Source organism: Ambystoma mexicanum, chromosome 7p, assembly GCF_040938575.1.
Source record: "Ambystoma mexicanum isolate Mex_15411 chromosome 7p, UKY_AmexF1_1, whole genome shotgun sequence".
Lineage (NCBI taxonomy): Eukaryota > Metazoa > Chordata > Amphibia > Caudata > Ambystomatidae > Ambystoma > Ambystoma mexicanum.
The window spans coordinates 532,317,006-532,336,828 of NC_090939.1; the positions used below are offsets into that span (position 1 = coordinate 532,317,006).

Consider the following 19,823-nt stretch of genomic DNA (forward strand, 5'->3'; position numbering starts at 1 on the left):
TGTTCAGGCAACTGTATCACTTGAAAGAGAACCCATCTGTAGAGCAACAATCAGTGTTCTAGCCATTTTCTGCATGCATCTATATGCAGTAAAGAACCTCAACTGACTAGCCCATACCTCACCGAACTTACTTGCCTGCAATGGGTTTGTCAATGAATTTTAAGTAAAAATAAACAATTAATTGTGTACAACAGATGGTTATAATTTAATATAATCAGTTCTGTCCATCACTTAAGGTCTTGATCTATTTTGTGATTAAGTATGCTGATTACCTGAGTGATCAACACTGTACCAGGTACCCTTATAGAGTTTATAGCCAATTTATGTGTTGTAATGATTCTCTCACTTCACTCTCACTTCCACCACGAGGGTCCATGCACTGTGTACTCCATGATTACACTTTGTTTATAGGCCTAGTAGCATATGGCTGTAGTAATCGAAAAGCTCTAGGATTGCATTTTATAATTATCATCACATCTGGATCTGTCTCCATATTGCAGCAAACAGTTTAGATTTTTTACTATAAACAATACATTTCTCAGATTTCTCACTACAGCTTGGACATAGTTTTGAATCAACCTTCACATGGCAACAATAGGGGAAGTATATGCATTGACACTATGTGATAATTCCTGAATTGAGTGATCATTAGGGAGCTTTACAAGCTGTGGTTTGCTTGAGTCCAGTGTCGGTCATTGATGCACTGCTCTTGTTATGACTGACTTAACTGTTAACTGTCCCTATGTATATTTCAATTCTACATTAGGTACATAATGACCAGACTGAATTTGAATCATACATATGTGTAAATCATACAGTGCATTTATCTTTTAACATCAGTTGTACAATACAGGTTTGCCTCAGTCTGATCATTATGTACCTAATGGAGAATGGAAATATAATTTGTTGTATACCAGTTCACTAATGGTATGTACCTCACGAAGACCAAACTGTTTAAATTACAATGCATAATCGGCCTGTAAAGATACATGCATGCAATGATGTCCGAAATTGTAGTAATTATGAAGTAACAACCTGTAGATATACATGTATACAGTGTTGTTTGAAACTGCACTAATCATGCAGGTCCAAAGTTGTGTAGAGAGATCTAAGAATGTAAATCCTTGTGGGTACTCTACCGCAGAATACAATATACACAGACAGAAGACTGTATATGTTATCCATGTGAGCACGATTATGTTGACAATCAAGAAACAGTGAAGAGTTCTGTGATTCTTAACCCGTCGAGATAACAGAACATTGAGCATCTCATTTTATTACCACTGAAATCAGTACTGTCTGTTAAAGACTTTAAGCCCCATTCCAACTTAGTCCACGTTAGGTACCCCAGCAACCAACGGCAATCTAATGCTTTTAATGTACCAATCACAAGAGTACTCTGATCCTTGTTCTTATACCCTAGATTGGTCTTTTATACTTACACTGCAGAAAGCAGACAGACTCAATTTGAATTGAATACCTGAATATGTACAACTGTACCTTTATATGAGATGGGCATCTATGCCCATCCCTTTACATTACCTGCACTCACACACTAGATCACTTTTAACTCCAGAGAGAATACAGAATTTATTGCATCTTATTCTTAAAGTAGTATAAATAAGTATAATTGTACTTGTATAATAGATGGGTATTGTTGCCCATATGTTTACAACGGATTACAATACAAATGTCATTATGATGATGTCATTGTGTCCGCCGCGACGCTGCCTAACGCAGTACTTATAACAGCCATCTTGGTGTAGCAATTTTGGGTAAGTTTAAAAGAAATGTTAGCTGGTTTCCTAGAACTGTCCATTTATTAATAATATCTGACTGTTACCAAATACTAAGTATAGGTATACTACTCTTGCAGTGCATGATAGCTGACACCTAGAGGAGTGATCCCCATCTACAAAAAAGGAGAAATACCCTCGTTGCATGCATCCCCCGTATTGGATGACTGTACTTTATCTACACAATCAAATTTATCTACACTCTTTTTTGGGTAAGTTTATCAAGAAATTTTGGGTGGTCTGCAAGAACTAACCATTTAATAATTGACTGTTACCAATTACTAAGAATAAGTATACTACACATGCAGTGCATGCTAGCTTATATCCATAGGAGTGATCCTCATCTACAAAAAAGGAGAATTACTCTGATTGCATCTGCTGTATTGGATGACTGTACGTTATCTGCACAATCACGTGCATCTACATCTAACTATGTGAGTAGGAGAGTACCCTTCACCGATTCTCAGCAATTTTCTATAATGCAGATTGGCTCTACCTGCTACGCACTCGTACACATTCATTGACAGTGGATTCCATTTATACATATAGATGTGAACCTGAGCACAAGAGGGTGAATCATGTATCCTGAGAGAGTTTCCTCTTTTGGATTCAAGTGTTGTTATACACCAAGTTAGGCCTACCATTTACAAGCTTACCTCACTGAACAATTAAATTGGCTAGAATACCATTATTAATCATTTGCAAAGTTACACTAGGTTGAACCCTCCCCTCCTCCCCTTGAAAGAATCACCATAATACGACCTTCCTAGCCAAGGTTCCCACATGCTCTAATTGAGGTGAATTTGATAAGTATTTTGAAGAGAATATTCTTTAAACTATATTGCTTATACTACTCTTGGTCACAATTTGTTATACTCATTGAAGCTTTTCTACTTACCTTTGTAGATACATTAACTTTTTGAAGACTTATTGAGGAAAGGATTTACCACTCCTGATGAAGGGGGATATCTCCCAAAATGTGTAGAGCTCAATAATTTGTATTGTTTGCTCATTATTTATGTACTAATAAAAGACTGACACTTGTCAGCATATTATATACCACTGAAATGGTAATTAATTGTATGAAAATAGTTTCAGAGCAAATTATAAAGTTTTGACTGAGCCATTCCTCTGTATAGATGGTGTGCAGGGGATGTTAGTGTCCTCCTATGTTTTACTTTTTCTCATGTAAAACTATTGCTACTAATTCCTTGTCTTGCTTTGGTATCTATTACATTTTACATTCGTGTTACCGACTTCCTGGTTCCTGTTTGATCAGAAGAATACATTGGGCACTGGCAACATCCACATCTTATTTTCTTCCCTTTTTTAGCATTACATCTAAACTACCTCATAAAATACTGTTGAAGGTGTCCACTTTGGAGTTTGTGTAATTTATTTTCCTGTACGTGGAAAAAGCAAAGATAGTAAGTGCAAAAGCAATTGTCGTTGAGGAGATCTCTGATGGTGTAATTCGAGGGAGCATGCTTACCACTTCAAGTAACTCTGTAATAATCTTTCTATTATGGTCAACATGGATCATGGCTGTATGTTGTTTTGATTGCTAAGTACATGCTGTTGATGAGTGTTAATTCTGTGTTTCATTCCAGGTACATTCTCCTAGTCAATGGGCCTCATTCCGAGTATGGCGGTAAGGGATAGCGGCCACCGCTAACGAGAGCGGTGGCGGTAATCCCTTACCGCCATACTCCGAGTTCCCTTAGCGCCATGGTGCTTTTAACACCTGCTTTTAGCAGGCGTTAAATACCATGGCGCTAAGGGACCTTGATGTTAATTACGCCACCGTAATTTACGGTGGCGTAATTGACGCCTTCCCCACTCCCATTATGCCCTATGGGGCAAGAATGGGAATGGGGAAGGGTAAATGGGGATTGGGGAATTACCGCCCCGCCAACCTTGGAATGGGGCGGTAATTCCGCCAACCACCAAGGCGCTGCCGGTCCGGGTACGGCGTCAACCAAGGCGTTAATAGCGCCATTGGTTAGCGCCGTACTCGGAATGAGGCCCAATATCCTTTACATGCCTCCTCGTATTGACAAATGCAAACTACTTGGCATGAGAGGTAAGTGATCAAATGTAGATTAATCAGATTTAGTAAAGAGAAACAGTTTATCAGAACAGTTCCCACATTTCCCAAGGATTTACTTTTATTTTGTCAAATTCAAGTTAATGACAAATGTGCTTTAGAAAGCATGAAGCAAGGCATAAATAGGCAATCTGGGGGTCTCAAAATACACATGTGCATGTTTTGAGGTATACTTTGTGGTTGCTAATTAACATGCTATGTTTATGTTGAATTAGATTATAGAATGAATCATGCATTTCTGAAATTTAGCCATTGGTCATTAAAAAAAGTGACATAATATTGAGATCAGGCATGTCTCACATTGCTAATGCCTTTAAACATGTTATTTATATAATGTCAACTAAGCCGAGAAGTAAATATGAATTCATGTTTGGAATAGTTTTTGGTGGTTTGAATTGTCAGAGATAATTTAAAAAACAGGTAATGCATACACCTAAATATATCTATTGAACTTTAAAGCACGAATCATTGATCACTTTAATATTAGAATGGGGAAGTACTTACTTTTCATGACAAATAATAGATTCTGTGATAAGGCATCTCTATTTTTTTCAATTGCTCCAACAATTTCATAAGTCACCTGTTATTATATAAAGGATGCAATTAGAAAAAATGTTAAAATGAATAATTTGTTCTGAGTTTTTTGTTAAAATATAATGATCACAGAGAACATTGAATATGTACGTCACTTCTTGCATTACAATGAGGAGAATACTTTTTCAACATACTTTAGAATTTGTTCAGAAGAAATATATTTTGCATGATGTTTACTCACTAATAAAGATGTGACTTTGTGAAATGACACTCAACATTTTTTTTCAGAGATTATGTGCACATAAAAAGAGTGTCAGTGAGTTAGTCCAGTTTTAAAATCACACAAAATGCAGAGTTTTTTTTCCTTCCATTGGACTAACTGGAATTATTATGCAACGATGGAAAGGTCCATTATTCCATCCCTGCATAACCTGTCCAGGTAGTCCAATGTAAGGCATACAAACTTGCATTTCCAGTGATTAAGTGAAGATTGGAAATTATGTGTGCATCCACATACTGTGAAGAGGGATGCAACAACACACAGATAGTTTGTCAATCCTTATACGATATGGTATGATTATGTCATTTATAAAACACCTGTACACAATTGTTTCTAGGCGCAACAAGACAAGGAGGGTAGACATAAGGAGGATGAAACAAATGATCCTACTAGGTCTTGTGTCATTCAGATCATGCATGTGCATGGGCGAAAGGGAGAGGAGAAGTGCCAGGGGAGTGAACGGAGGAAGTGCAGTCAGGGCAACATTGCTCTGAGTAAGTGCAGCCAGGGGAGCCGGCTAAGGGTAGTGCAAGGAGGCAGGGGACCTTAGGGTTACAGATACAACCCCTAAATGTACAGAGGCCCGGAGGCAGTGCAGGTGCTTACATGTCGTAGATGGCCCTGTTGCCCATACGGTTCTGAGGGTGGCCAGCTAACCAGTCAGCCAGCAGGCATGGGGTTCAGCAAGGGAGAGAACGAGAGAAAGCAGAAGCAAAACAGAAGGTCTGGAGCTGCTTCCAGAACCTGAGGTGGTCCTGCTCAAGTTTGAGAAGGGCAGGGAGGCCATTCCAGAAGGAGTTCCCTGCAGAGTAAAGCAATCTACGGATCACTCTCTGCCCGGAGAAGCATCTGATCATCAGAGAGTTGGAGGTAGCTGAGCGAAGGCTTCAAGAACGATGTGCATATGTACTTTACGATTTTGTGATGATTTGGCAAGAGAGCGTTCTGCAAATAATTATTGTCTAAACTGTCCAGAGTTGTACACTCCTAAAATATATTATTGTAAACAACGGTACCATGCATCTAGAAAAGCTACTGGAGCGTACTGATGTAAATATAGATTGGTCAAAACACTATGCTCTTTTCAAGCACCTCAGGTCTGTTTGAGGCCATTTAACTAAGGTTCTACAGTGTTTAAAGTTAATCACATTTGGTAGAAGAAAGTCCATTGTTCAGGAAAGATACAATTGTAGTTCCAACTTTTCTTAGATCATTAGTATTGTGCTCCTGAACAGCAACAATATACTCACAAGACAGTAGCCTGCCTAGGTCCATCAGGAATAGAACAGCCCTCCAAAAGGGGAAGAAGTCCACTGTTTATAGCTATGGAGCTTGAGACAACGTCCATGGACATATCAAAGGATATGAGAAGAGTTTGTCTTCTGAGATATCCAGCAGCCAACCTCTAAGAAAGGTACTTGCCAGCCTCACTGCTGCACATATCTCCCTACATTTGATGAACAAAGGATACATGAGGAGCCTTGATGAATACAACAAAATGATAACTTAGTTCAGCTTTTTACATGTAAAAATCCATGTTGCGACAATGATGAAGCCACCCATAAACCTTTATTAAATAAAGCAAGGTCAGACTACAAACACCTGATCTGGTCATGTGGGGGGGAGATGCTAAAGAAATGCCTAAACAGGTTGTTTTTTACAGAGTGCCCTTGGATTTAAGAGAGCAAGAAAGATGTGTTTAATGTAGGACATGGGTTTGGTACAACTACAGTTCCCAAGTGACCTGTAGTTTTGAAGCCTGCCAAAGCTGATTCTGTTCCTTTTAAGGAAGATGCCTAGTAGCTTGGTGAACTGCTGCTGAATAAATCATGTTAGAGTACACGGAAGGGAGGAATGGAAAGGCAGGTTTGCTCTCTGCAGAATTCTGAATGCTTGTTATTAGGTGAAACAAGATTGAAACTTTTTTTCAGTTTCAGTTTACTTTACATAGATTGAAGGTAATAGTTCTACCTTACATTGCAGGTTCAAACTAACTACTGAATATGCAGGCTAACCAACTATTCAGACTTGAAAAGAGAACTGTGTTTTCTCTTGAAAGGTGAAATAAATATTTTAAGAAAAATCGTAATTGAAGCATGAACACCTACAGCTTAAAAAGTGAGCGTAATGGCTTTTCTTGTTATATTTTTTACAAAATTGTTGCAAGAAGCAACTAAGAAGATTTGACGAAGGCAGATTTTTACAATTGGATGTTTTTGACTAGGTATGAAATAGACAACTTTTGCTGTTATAGTTAATATATTTATTCAATAGTGTTTTTCAATGGAAACTCTAAGTTGATTCCTGTTGTTTTGTAGTTTATTGTGAAGGAACACTATCTGTTGCTTAAGATGAGAAACAGTCTAGGAGCATTTATAAAAAAAAATGAAGAAATCATGCTTACTCCATGATGAAATTCCAGGGCATTTAAAGCCTATGTAAAGATGTAAACATGTACATGCTGGGTCTTTATGGAGAAGCGCCTCCATGAAGAGAAGTGTCTCCACATAAATATAAGATGTCTATCTGATCTAAATGAGTGTTGCAACAAACATTTCGTGGTGTATTGATGGATTGTTTGACTCTATGATCATGTTTGTGTTTTATTGTGCATTTTTCATCATGTAACAGTGCCTCGTAAAAATGCAAATAAATAAATTGATGTGAGGATGGTTTTTGACTCAGTTTCTCTTTTTTGTATACTGTGTGTAAAATACATATAATTATTTATGAGATTTTTTTTTTAAATAAACTTTTTTATATATCTATAAAGAAAGAAAAGTAATCTTTTGAGGGGTGAAGACAATGGAGATTGATTTTGTATAAAGGCATTTTCAGTGTTGAATGTTTAAATGAGGCCTGAACAAATTTAACCTGACACCTAAAACATTGAAAATGAGGATTAGTGATTCAAACCATTCAAGTGAGGATACTAATTTACAGAATATTAACGATTTCTAGATAATAGCTTCCAGAATGAGCATAGGGCTGTTACAAGACTTCGTCAAAATCTTAAAATACATACTGATAAGGTTGCACAGGAAGTACTAGCCCATAAGAAATCTGATGCAGGTCTACAACCTGCCAGGTGATTTCTAGCTATTGGATCTCATTATTCGAAGCTCCATTGCTGCATTTTTGTTTAGTGCACTGCATAGAATTGGCATTTATCCATATTCTTATAAGACGTCTAGAACATTACCTGTCTTTTAAAATGGAGTAAATACAAATCCTACATTTTTGCCCTTCTGGTTTACAGGCACAGCTTCCAGAATAATGGGGAACATTATGTTATCCAAATTACCAGCATAAATCATAGCTAACAAAGATTGCTTCTTTTATTGACAAGTATGCTGCTGATAGATCCTTATAATTACTAGCTGAAAGGGGAATGTTATCAATTATTCACGCTAATAACTGATATGACAATCTTTGGCTTCGTTTGGGATGGACCATTTGTTTATAAATAGGATTCTTGAATTTAACAAATTAAGCTTCCACTAAATTCAGGTCGCATATCAAAATGATGAGCTCCACTGAAGTTGCTGCAGGAGCTGGTCAGCGGTGTGTCAGAACACCAACCTTATGTGGTCTTTTCATAATCAAACATAGTTCATATTTAGATGCATATACATTGGATGTGCGTTCAATTTGAGCTTCAAAATCCATCTAAATGTTTCCTGACCGCACTCTTTCTGGAGCCGTCACAGAAATTGATTGCCCTTGCTAAAATGCTGTGAAAACTGAGGTTATGACCATAAGGATGTCTACTAGGGCAAGAGAATATTCTTCAGATACTTGGTAAAGTGTGAAGCATTTGGAAATGTGTGTTGCTTCGATTATCTAAAACTTTGCCTAGCATTCACCGTAGCTTGACTACACCATTTTATCAATAGATGAAACATAATCCAGTAAAATGGCCTTATCATCATAGATTTAGTTGAAAGTTTATAAGCCAAATGATAGCCAAAGATCTAAACATCTTTCAACCTAGGTCAGTAGTTGTTGCCTCTTGAGGGGCTGAAATGTGGACAACTCATTGGCTAATGTACTGAATACTCAAGGTATGAATTTTTAACAATCCGTGCTCAAACCTCCACACTGCACCTTATCATTCTGCAACTGAGAAAAGTAGGGGATAGTTCAAACTGCAGACAAATCTAGTTTGTGCAATTTGTTACACTTCATCATACTAATCGAAATCAGTAAAAGGCCCGTACATTAAATGTATTTTTCCAACACTACCAATAAGATTACATTGCTAAAATACAAATTAAATATGTGTATTGCTCTTGATTTGACGCATCTTTAGACTAATAACATTTGCAGCAATACAAAGAATGTCACTGGTTCCGGATATACATTGGTCATTGTGCAAGGGGTTGAAGGACTATTGCTATTCACATAACTAAAACTAAGCACCACATAGGCATATAATCATATTTAGAGGCCATGGTGTGTTTTAAAAACATTTTTAAATGGGGTTTACCACTAAAAAAGGATTTTGTAAATCAGGCATTGTGTATCCAACTGAACTAAATGATGTGTAGGTTAAAGTCTTGTGATGTAATCGCCTGATGACAGATTTACCAGCAAAATGAAATTTAGATCTAAAGAGTTTGGCTTTCTCTCAGTGCACATCCATAGAGACAATTATGGATCTATTGATTTCTGGCTCAAACAAGCACATAATAAGTAAATCATTGGTAACAGAACTTAAAGCTCATGAAGTTAAAACTCTATATGCTAATCAACTAAAAAAGCTGCAGATCAGTTTTCAGTAATTTATTTTACTTTACATCTTGAAGACTGTAGAAGATCATTTTTAATCTAATATTGAGAGGATTTAGTTTGACAAATATAACATGAATTACTATCATATGTTTAGGTATTTTGCTCTACAAACATAAATTCCAAGTTGAATGTTTTGAATTACTAAAGCGTTCTGTCAAAAATTCAAAAACATTGTAATAGGTAAACAATGCCCTTAAACATCTTAACTTTTTTAACATATGTAACAGAAAGAAAGATCTTAAATTTTTTGTGTGACCTATATTGCGTTTTATGACAGTATCCTACAGCTTCAAAGCCCTAGCCCAGGAATCAAAAGAATGATGTACAAAGCAAGTGGTTTGCCATGGTACCATCCACCCAGACTGGAATGAAAAACATGTATAGGCAAAACTGTAGCTTAGGGTTGACACTGGTCATATTTTCTAAGACTTTGCTAGTAAGATGCTGGCTCATCCCAGTCACTAAAGGGCAGTTATGTGATATGTACACCCTTTGGGGTACGGTATACTCTTTGTACACCAATTACATAAAATATACTGTGACAGTTATCTGCAGGTTGTATGGTTTACTTGGAAAAATCACTATGTTTTTTCCACATTTACCAAAAACTATTAAAAAGGACAGAAACCCATCTCACAAGCTGACTTTTGGGAGTTGTTCATAATCAGACCTAAACTGTGTGAGATGTCATTTGTTTGTAAACAGAAGAAACTCTAGCACAACAAATTGAGTTCTATCCCACAGAAAACAGCATTTTTCTGTTTCTGTGATTTTTTCTCAATGCAAATATGAACTACTTCTGGATGTTTAGAAAAATATGAAAGGGAAAAGGATCTCAATGTATGCTGTAGCAGCTAGTAGTGTTTTAGATGGGGTGTCACAGTGAAACAAATGCATGAGGTGCTTCCCCATCGTCTCCCAAATAAAATACAATGATTTGTCTTGGTTTCTGACAGCGCCTTCCCTAAATTTAAAGATGCACACCAATCTATTGTGGTCTCTTTGAAAATTATTCATATACATATTCTGGCATTGCACTGTAAAATAGTGGTTTGGCAATCTATTGAAGTCAGAACAAAAAGTCTAAAGATTATAAAACAAAATGATTGATTGTGCTTTCCTTCTTGCAGTTGGTGGGCATACACGTGTTTCGTACTATGCTCTTCTTAAGGGGTCTTAACCAATAATGTTGACCAGATTTACTAGTAAGTTACATACTATGTGATTCAATTTGAATAATATTTATTGTATTTGTTATCTGCGGTGGTTGAACATAGATCATATTCTTTGGGAAAAAACATTCTCTCGATATGATCCAAAGAATTATTCAATCAATTCCATTTTAAGAAGAGCTGTATTTTCAGTTGAAGATTGTAAAGACTGGAGGGAGGTATCTGTACTTCTGCCAACTATATAGTTGGGGTAGAGGCACAGAGAACCCCAGTCAAGGTTCTCTAATGGTAACTATGGACGAGCAAACAAGGCAGAGACTCAAGGGAGGTGATGCAGGATGGTTCTTAGGTACAGTGAGAACCCAAGCTACCAATAAAGCAATGTCCACACACTGTGTTATGTGCTAACGCAGATATTTTGTTAACTACACTAAGGTGCAGGTACTCTTTTACCAATAAATAACACACTTTGTACTTAGGCAACAAAATATATAACTCTATGTGGTACCACAGTATAGTTTGATTCAGGAGAAAGGCACCAACCGCTGACAGTTACCAAAATGCATAATAATTACTAAGCATTGTGTAACTTCATAAACATTAATGTAGAAAGGCAGATAATATTCCGAAAATTGGCAGAATGCTATCTTTAGTATTTTAGGACATTTCTGTGTGAGGATCCCCTCACAGGGGCAACCTTTAAGGGAAAGTTAAGGTACACTTTATATTGTATATCACAGGCCAGTCCAAATATGTTCATTAATGGTCTGATTTGTTTTCTACAGATCTCACTATCATAACGTCCCTAGGAAGCCACAGGATAACAGGATCCAAGAAGAATCTGGGACCCATTTATGAATCCTGGAGCAGGAAGAGCTCTTACTCGTCTCTGTACCTTTGGTGTCTGGGCATGCTAAGTGGTGGAGTTTCTTGGCTTTACTCGATGAAACCCCTGGAGGATGGATCCCCCCTGGAAGAAGGAGCCAATGGGATGTTGGTGTAAAGCAGAAGAAGGGAACCAAGCAGTGTTGGAAAGTATGCAATGAAGGTCTGTTGCAGTGGTCTCAGTTGTCGGGTAGCTATGCTGGCTGTGAATATCCCACAAAGATGAATCTTGCTGTGGACCTTGACAAGGCTTGGGTGAAGAAAATAAGTCCCTTGGTGGTCATTCTGTGCAGTGGCAGTAGCAGGAGTCGGTTTCAGTATTTCGCAGTTGGCCCCCTTTCAGTTCTTCTGTAATGCAGCTGCAGTATGATGACAGGGTGGTTTCTGAAACTTGGACTCCAGCACTTGACTGGACTGCAGATCCTCACCAAGACTGGACCCTCAGGACATTTTCTTCATTGATTGGTGAAAGGAAACCATTAGCATTGAAAAGTGGACAGATGTCGTGTGCAGTGCCACTTGAAGATTTCTTCATTTACTTGGAACTTTGGCAGCTCCAGGTGTCGGACAGCACCATGCCAGGGTACCCCTCTTCTGGGTGATACACAGCAACTTGGCTACCAGTGGCCACAAACACTCCTCTGGACCCTGCACAACACAGATAGACTTCTTACTCCTTTTCTGGATTTAAGATGATCCCTACTTGGGATGGCAGGCACACAGTGCTGGTTTCTAGGACACTTACAGTGAAGAGCAGCAGTTGCGTGATGCCCCTTCATAGCTACGGGAATAGGTCACCTATCCATGTCTTCTCTGGTTGATGAAGAGTTGCAGCAGCAGACCTCTTCCTTCAGCTGGACCAAGGATACAAGCTTCAGATGACATCAGCTTCTTCCATCAGGTTTCTTATTTCAGCTTCTGACAAGGAGGTGAGTGTGGGGTCCCTTGATATACAAAACTCTCCCCATTCACTCAGGCTGAGCCAGCCTCAGCTAGCCAATCACACACACATGAATTCATGCTTGAAGCATCCAATCAAGCTCACAGATATTCAGGCCATTCCTCCAAAACCAGACACCCACAATACAGGATGTGGATTTAGGGCAACTCCCCAGCATTTCAGAGCACACACTGCATTCATTCCAGTTTCAGTCAGGGTTGGCTCAGGCATTGTGTCACACAACCAAATCCTGACACCCACAGCACAGAATGTGAATTAACTCCCTTTTCAATTCATGCAGATCCATCCCCAAGGGAGTACACACAACAAGCAGTCCCTTGGAAGGGTCCAGCCAGGCTGCCAGGTGGCAGCCCCAGAACCATATATGGTCCTTACACCCAATAGGCATTGAAAGGAAGAGAACAGAGCCACAGCTTTTCAGGACTTTGGAAAATAAGGGGTAAAGGTAAAAGAGACGAAGTGGCTACAGTGGCCATCTTACATTTGTGTAGGAATCTAGTGATTCCTATGGCAGGGCCAGGGTATCCCAAAAATGGAAGATACCCAGAGCTACTGTCAAGTCAGCATCCAGCTGCCACCATCCCATACCCTGCTATGTGGGCAACACATGTGTGCCTAATAACATACACTAGGGATACAAGGGTATACCCCTACCCATGAGTGCCCTAAGGGTATCCCATGTTTATTGTTCACCAAAAGGTGACAATGAAGAGCTGCACTGCCCCGTGGTCCAGATGTGACTCCTGGGAAGACAACACACAGAAAACACTTCCACAGAAGTGGTAATACAAGGATGAGTAGGCCCTGTCCTTCTAAAAGCATTTCCAACATCAGCAACAGTGTAATATTAGTTCATAATTTGATTAAGAACTATTGTTCTAATTGTTCACCATCTTTTGTTTCATCTTGCATACAAACAGTTCATTCAAAATCATCACATTGAGGAGACAATTATCTCTTTGCTCCTCTGAGCTTCTTTGCTTGACATTATCAGCATATGTATTCCATATACCAGTTAGATGGACCTAAATGTATTACCCAGTATTAAATGCCACTTCATCATGTAACACCATTTTTAAATCAGAAAATGCCAGATGTGCTTGAAGTTTGTTTATCATTCATAAACTTTCAGTCCTTCACTGGAAGAGCAAAGTGCTGTGTGCAAACTTACCAAATGAAAACAATGCTTTGATCTCAAAATGTGAACAAACAGGTATGCAATGTGATAGTGTTTTTAGCAGAGGCCCCACATATACAAAAATGTAACACACATGAAGAACACAAGGCCACAATTATATTCATAGTTAATAAGATATGTTTGTTAGTGAAAACTAGAGCACATTAACAACCCATAAATCATTGTACTTTCATTAATACATTAATATGTGTATGGTGTACTCACTACAAACTGTGTAGAAGAATCTTAAATTCATTTGATATTATATCCATTATGTTCAAGTGTTATACTTCAATGATCTGTTACAACCATTTTGAAAAAACAGAACATAAGTCCACTAAATGATTCCAGCTGCACGCTTGGCACTTGCAGGACACAGGAACAAATGTAACATTTTATATAAATGGGTTTTTTTTAATTTACATGTGTCATGACTGTGCCAATGGAGCACCTATTGGCACCCATTGTGGACTATTCGGAACTCATTCATCGCCATAATCCTCCCCGGACAACACCTATTCACATTTTTGTCTTTACTTTCCGTTTTCAAGAATTTGGTACTTAATTATTTAATTTTACAAACTCCCATAATGCACCTTGTGGCAATTCCCATTCCATGGCTATTCCTATGCAGCAGTCTTAGAACTACAATCCTCAGAAGCCATAGATATCAGTGCTGCTTTCACTTTCCCAGGACCATAGATGGAGGAGGCAGATTACCTTCAGGTGTGTTTCTGCAGGTGCTCCTAATGACCCTGCTGCTTCAGCCCAGGGCAGGTCACTATACAAGCAGCTGCCTGCAGGAGCACAGGTCTCTTACATTGAGTTCACCTCCAGCCCCTTGTGCTTGGATCCTATGATTTCTGCTGTGTCCTGTTGCTTCCAGACCTGGTAATTTCCCAGAACCCAGTACTCCCTGCCTTGAAACACTATTACTCTTCCTGCACTCCCCTGACTACTATCCTGCACATCTAGTTCCCTGCCTTGCAGCCCTGCTACTTTGTCTGCACTTGCATGCCTTCTGCTCTGTACATCTGTGCTTCCTGCACTGCAGCCCTGCTCCCCTGCTTGCAGTCCTCTTCCACCAATTATATTGTTCACTGCCTGCAGTTCCATGTGCTGTGCCCTAGGCTTTGTTTCGTGGCTTTAGCTTCCTAGATTCCAATCCAGAAGGTCCTTGTTATCTATCTGCAGTCCTGTGCTTGTTATTCCAGTCCCTGGTTGCAGTTCTTTGTTACGGGTCTGCAGTTCATTCCTTGTTATCCTACTCTAGTATTCTTGTTCCTGGTCTCGAGTTCAGTACACTGTTCCTTGAGTCTGGTCCCTAGTTTCTAGTCTGCAGTTCCAGTCTCCTGTACCCTTGCATTTAGATGCTTGCCTTCTAGCTTTTCCTCTTTCTTCCTGTTCTCTGTCCTGAACCTTGATCTCTTTGACTTCATATGGTTTCCTTGGACATTTCTGTTACTGTGTTTTTCCTCACTTCTGCTTGTGTAATTCCTTTATCCAGAGTTTGGCTGCTCGGTTTCCCAGCAGGCAATCTCTGTCCCCTTCCTTTGTCACGTTTCACTATTGTACCTTGTGTCATAATGCTAACAGTGTGCTGGATCCTGTTTCAGGAGGCAGTCACTGTTCAGGTCCTGTTGGACGCATACAGGGTTAGGGTCCAGACACAGACACCCACTCCGGATGCTCTTTTCACAAGCATTCAGAGTGGGGAACTTTAACATTGACCAGCTCAGAAGGCTTGGGTTTCCCCCAACCCAGTGAGAAACTCTTCCCCCCATGTACACCACAATTGGGAACCTAACGTGTTTGTCTTATTTGTACTTGCTGCCCCTTTCTGTTCACTGCATGTGTTGCCTGTCTGTGGTTATTGCCTATCCGTTCTTGTCTGCAGGATTCATTGCAAACATGTCTCTTGTGCACTTTTCTCCCCTCGGCTTTGTGGGCACGTCTCTACCCTCAAGCCCCCAACAACATTTGGTAAAGGATTGGTATATTTAATTATGAGGGAAAATGATAATTTTGTACAATTGCAGTTTGCCCAGTGAGATAAAGTAATCAACATTGGTATTGCTGATTACAATTAAGTTGTAGGACAGTTGATCAGTCAATTTGCTGTATTTTATAAAATGTCTTCATATATATTTTTGGTTTCTTTCATTTTGTATAAGGATTGACTAATTATTGTTTTATATGATGTTTTTTCTCCTTATTTAAAGAAACAATTCTGTGTTGGTATTACCATGGAAATTAAACAAGTGATTTCTGGTGATACTTCAAATTAAAATGGATATGTTTTATTAATTTAGGGTCTGAGAAAGCACATACTAGAGGGAGAATATTGTTTGACTGCTAGGTGTGGAAGACATGTTGGCCATTAGAAGTAATTTGAATGTATGACCAATCGATTTAAGTGAACTCCTGGTTAGATTTCCACAAAATAGGCTAGGACGTTGGAATGTTACAGATTCAGAAGAGGGTTCCTCATGGAAATATTTACAGTTTATTTACTTTTAATAAATAAGATTACATAACACCTTATGTGTACATTTTGAAAGGTATAATTGGAGCACACAAGGGGATTCCTAATATGAATTGGCCACCGAAGAAGAGATTAATTCACCAGTCGAAGAGACAAAGAGGAGTTGCATTTGTTAATTATTGAATAAAGGAATGATTTGCTAAAATGATTCACTATCTTCGGGATCACAAATTCATACATGAGACAATCTCAACTATCAATAATTCATTAAACATTGTCATGTTGAGGAACACATGATCCCTCTGCTTCTCTGAGCTTCTTTGTTTGAGATTATCTGCATCCCTTTTTTCACATTTACCAATTAGATGGAACAAGATGTGTTACTCAGTACTCAATGCCAATCTATCATTTACAACCATTTTTAAATCAGCAAACAACAGATGATCTCTGAGCTTATTTATCATGCATACACTTTCAGTACTACCGATAATGACCACAGTGATTTTTGCAGATTTACCAAATAAAACATTCTGCGTGTTTGACTGTAACCATAGTAATACAGCCCATTGTTGCATTTTTTGTCATTCAAGTCAGGGAGGCCATATTGCGGCAAAACTATATCTGCCTTAAAAATACCTCTCTCCCTTCCCCAACTTGCCATATTGTCTCCATCTACTATTCCACTGTTCTTCATAAGGGACATAACAGAAGGAGTAATTTCCTTTAAGTCTATCTAGCTACAGCTGCAGGTAGTCATGATATGAAGTCGGCTCACATGTGAGACTCAGTTCCTTGAAGTAGATTTAGTTTAAAGACTATCTCAATTGGATAGCTATGAAGACTAAAGTATTCTTACTACTATGCCTACTTCAGACTGAGAATCAGTCCCATACTAGAAAAGACATTGGGCCTCATTATGAGTATGCCGGTCCGGTTACAATGGTGCCGGTAAGCTACCAGCATCTATGTTACCAGACCGGCGGGCAGAAAGGCACCCGCTCACACACAGTGCCGGTGCATCCGTCCTCCCCATTGAGTCCTATAGGACTCAATGGGAATGGGGAATTACCTTTTCCGGCGCCTGGCTTCAGGGACCACCAGGGCTGTAATGCCCCGGTGATACCCCATTGCCAGGTGCCGGAAAAAAAACATAACTCCAGAGGCATCCTGCCATTTTTACCGGCACAGCTACCGCTGGAGTTGTAATAAGGCTGATTGTAAAAAGACTGCCAAAAGTTGAATATACATAGCATACAGGCATCCCTCAGAGCAGAAGGACTTGGGAGATGGAGAATTTAAGGTTAAGTTTTGAATGGTAGAGGGAGAGAGATATGTTTAAGGTAGGATTTCAGGCTGGCCCAGTGACATGAAAACATGTGCAGGTTTTACTTTGGAAACCAGGCATGGGCCCATAAATACTTGCATCACTTTATATGAACTATATGCATGCTTTTTAACAGTTCCCGGATTGTTAATGTGAGCACACCTGCACAGTTTATTAATTCATCTGTTACAAAAGAAACATAATAATCATACTAATCATACCTTGACAGACATTTATGTAACAGTTGTTTTGTGGGGAAAAAACATAGACAAACAACTTACAAATCTTCATAAAGGGAGGGAAAGGTTAGGGGAAGGGATACATTGGGTGATGCTGGGTGGGGTGCGGGGGTGTTACTTATTTAATAATTGGGAGAGTATGATGACTACAGGTCATTTTGTATTTGTATTTATATTTGTATTTTTTTTTTTGTAGAGCGCAACCAAGCCCTGAAACATCTGGGTGCTAAGCGTACAAGTCACATAGGCAAGGATATACAGGAATAGCATAAAGTCATGGTGCACAAATGTTACAGTCATAGTCTCATAACAGGAAGCATCAATTACAATAAAAAATGTACATAGACATAGACAGATATTGCTAATAGACATATGTCAAGTATTACAAATGAAACAAGGCAGGAGTTGTATATATACAATAGGTCTTAAATATTGATTAAGTCTAAAAAGCATTAATGTGACAGACGTAAAGGAATGGGCGGGCTGGGGTCATGTTCAAGGAGCCAGCCTTTAGTCTTGGCGTGAAATAGGGAGAAGGATGATTCCGCTCCTATTGCTACAGGGAGTGCATTCCATTTCTTAACAGCAAGGACAGGGAAGCTAACCCCCCTGGCTCATTTTTGGTTAAAGTGTGGGATGGACATACAATGCAACTGATCAGTTCTAGTGGGTCTTGCTGAAGAATGATGTGAGAAAGTGTTAGATAGGCAGATAGCCGCTTGGTTATGTAGGCACTTGTGGGCGAGTGAGAGTGTTTTCAGATCTATTCTTTGCTTGATGTTGAGCCACTTTATAGATTGTCTGGTAGCCGTGACATGTTGTTTTCTGGGAATGTTGCAAGCGGCTCTAATAGCGTTATTTTGCATAACTTGCATTTTGTTAAGGTTTTGTTGAGAGGAGCCCAAATAAAGCACATTGCAATAATCAAGCTTTGATAAGACTAATGCTCCCGCTAATGAGGTGTAGTTAGTTCCTAAGGTTTTCACGTCTTTGGCTACTTTAATAATGTTGCCATCAATATTGAATGAGGTGAATGGGGTGCCTAGTTTATTCAATCTAGCTGATGAACCTAGGAGGAGCAGTTCAGTCTTTTCATCGTTAAGACATAGCCCATGCTTGGCCATCCAGGTATGTATGGTGCTGTAGATGTCGTTCAGGGTCTTACTGTTTACAATGTGATCACCAGAAATTGGAATGAGTATCTGGGTATTATCCACATAGTTGGTATACATAGTTGGTTATTATCCACATAGGTCGGACCTAGCGGGCAGAAAGGCACTCGTGAGCACAGCATGTCGGATGCACCGGCACCGCTGTAAACGGTGCCGGTGCATCCGACCTCCCCATTCCCATTGAGCCCTAACCTTGAACTAATATATAATGCTTTCACTCATGTTATTTTAAGGGCTTAATGTTCCCCATTACATGCAAGTGATGTAAACCTCACAATCCTACCCTTCTCCAACCCTCTGTTTGTCTCTCTTGCACTCACACATTTATTTGTTGCTTACTGTTTATGATTATGCAGTGCATGTCCGGTTTTGAAAAAGGCTGCAAGGCCGAAACACGTGTTAACCGAAGGGCACAATTAGCAATTAAAAATGTATTGCGCTACTTGAAAAGTGTCATTCAAATTCTTTATTTACACACAGATTAAGGGGATCACTCATTCAACACTTCAAATGCGACATAGCTTACATTAATAAGATAGCTTCATTGATCAACAGCCCAATCACAGAGAAAATCTCCCTGAATACACCAAACCTATCTTTATATATTATATTTTGATAGCCTAGGTAAGGCAGTGCACTGTCTAACCTTGAACTCATATAAAATATAGCTTAGCATGAAAAAGAGGAAACTCATAATAATACATGATTTGGCAAAAAGGTGCCAGGACTTTTCAATGATATTGTGTTAACTTGACCACTCAATCCACTTTACTCAGGGAACTGCGACTTTTGGCTTTCCAGATGTTATGTGCTACCTCCCCCATCTATCCTAGCCAGCATAGTCAATGGGGAGGGATTATGGGAGCCATAGACCAAAACATCTGGAGAGCTGCAGGT

At 39.1% G+C, this 19,823-nt stretch overlaps 1 protein-coding gene across 3 annotated transcripts in view; it reads right to left on the bottom strand.

The window, feature by feature from the left end:
* MYO16 (myosin XVI) overlaps positions 1-19,823 on the bottom strand; it is a 3,167,675-nt gene that overhangs the window by 851,449 nt on the left and 2,296,403 nt on the right. For all 3 annotated transcript variants that reach the window (XM_069636567.1, XM_069636564.1, XM_069636566.1), the window contains exon 24: positions 4,408-4,483. In XM_069636567.1, coding sequence (XP_069492668.1) covers positions 4,408-4,483 — 76 coding nt within the window. The remainder of the gene's footprint in view (positions 1-4,407; positions 4,484-19,823) is intronic.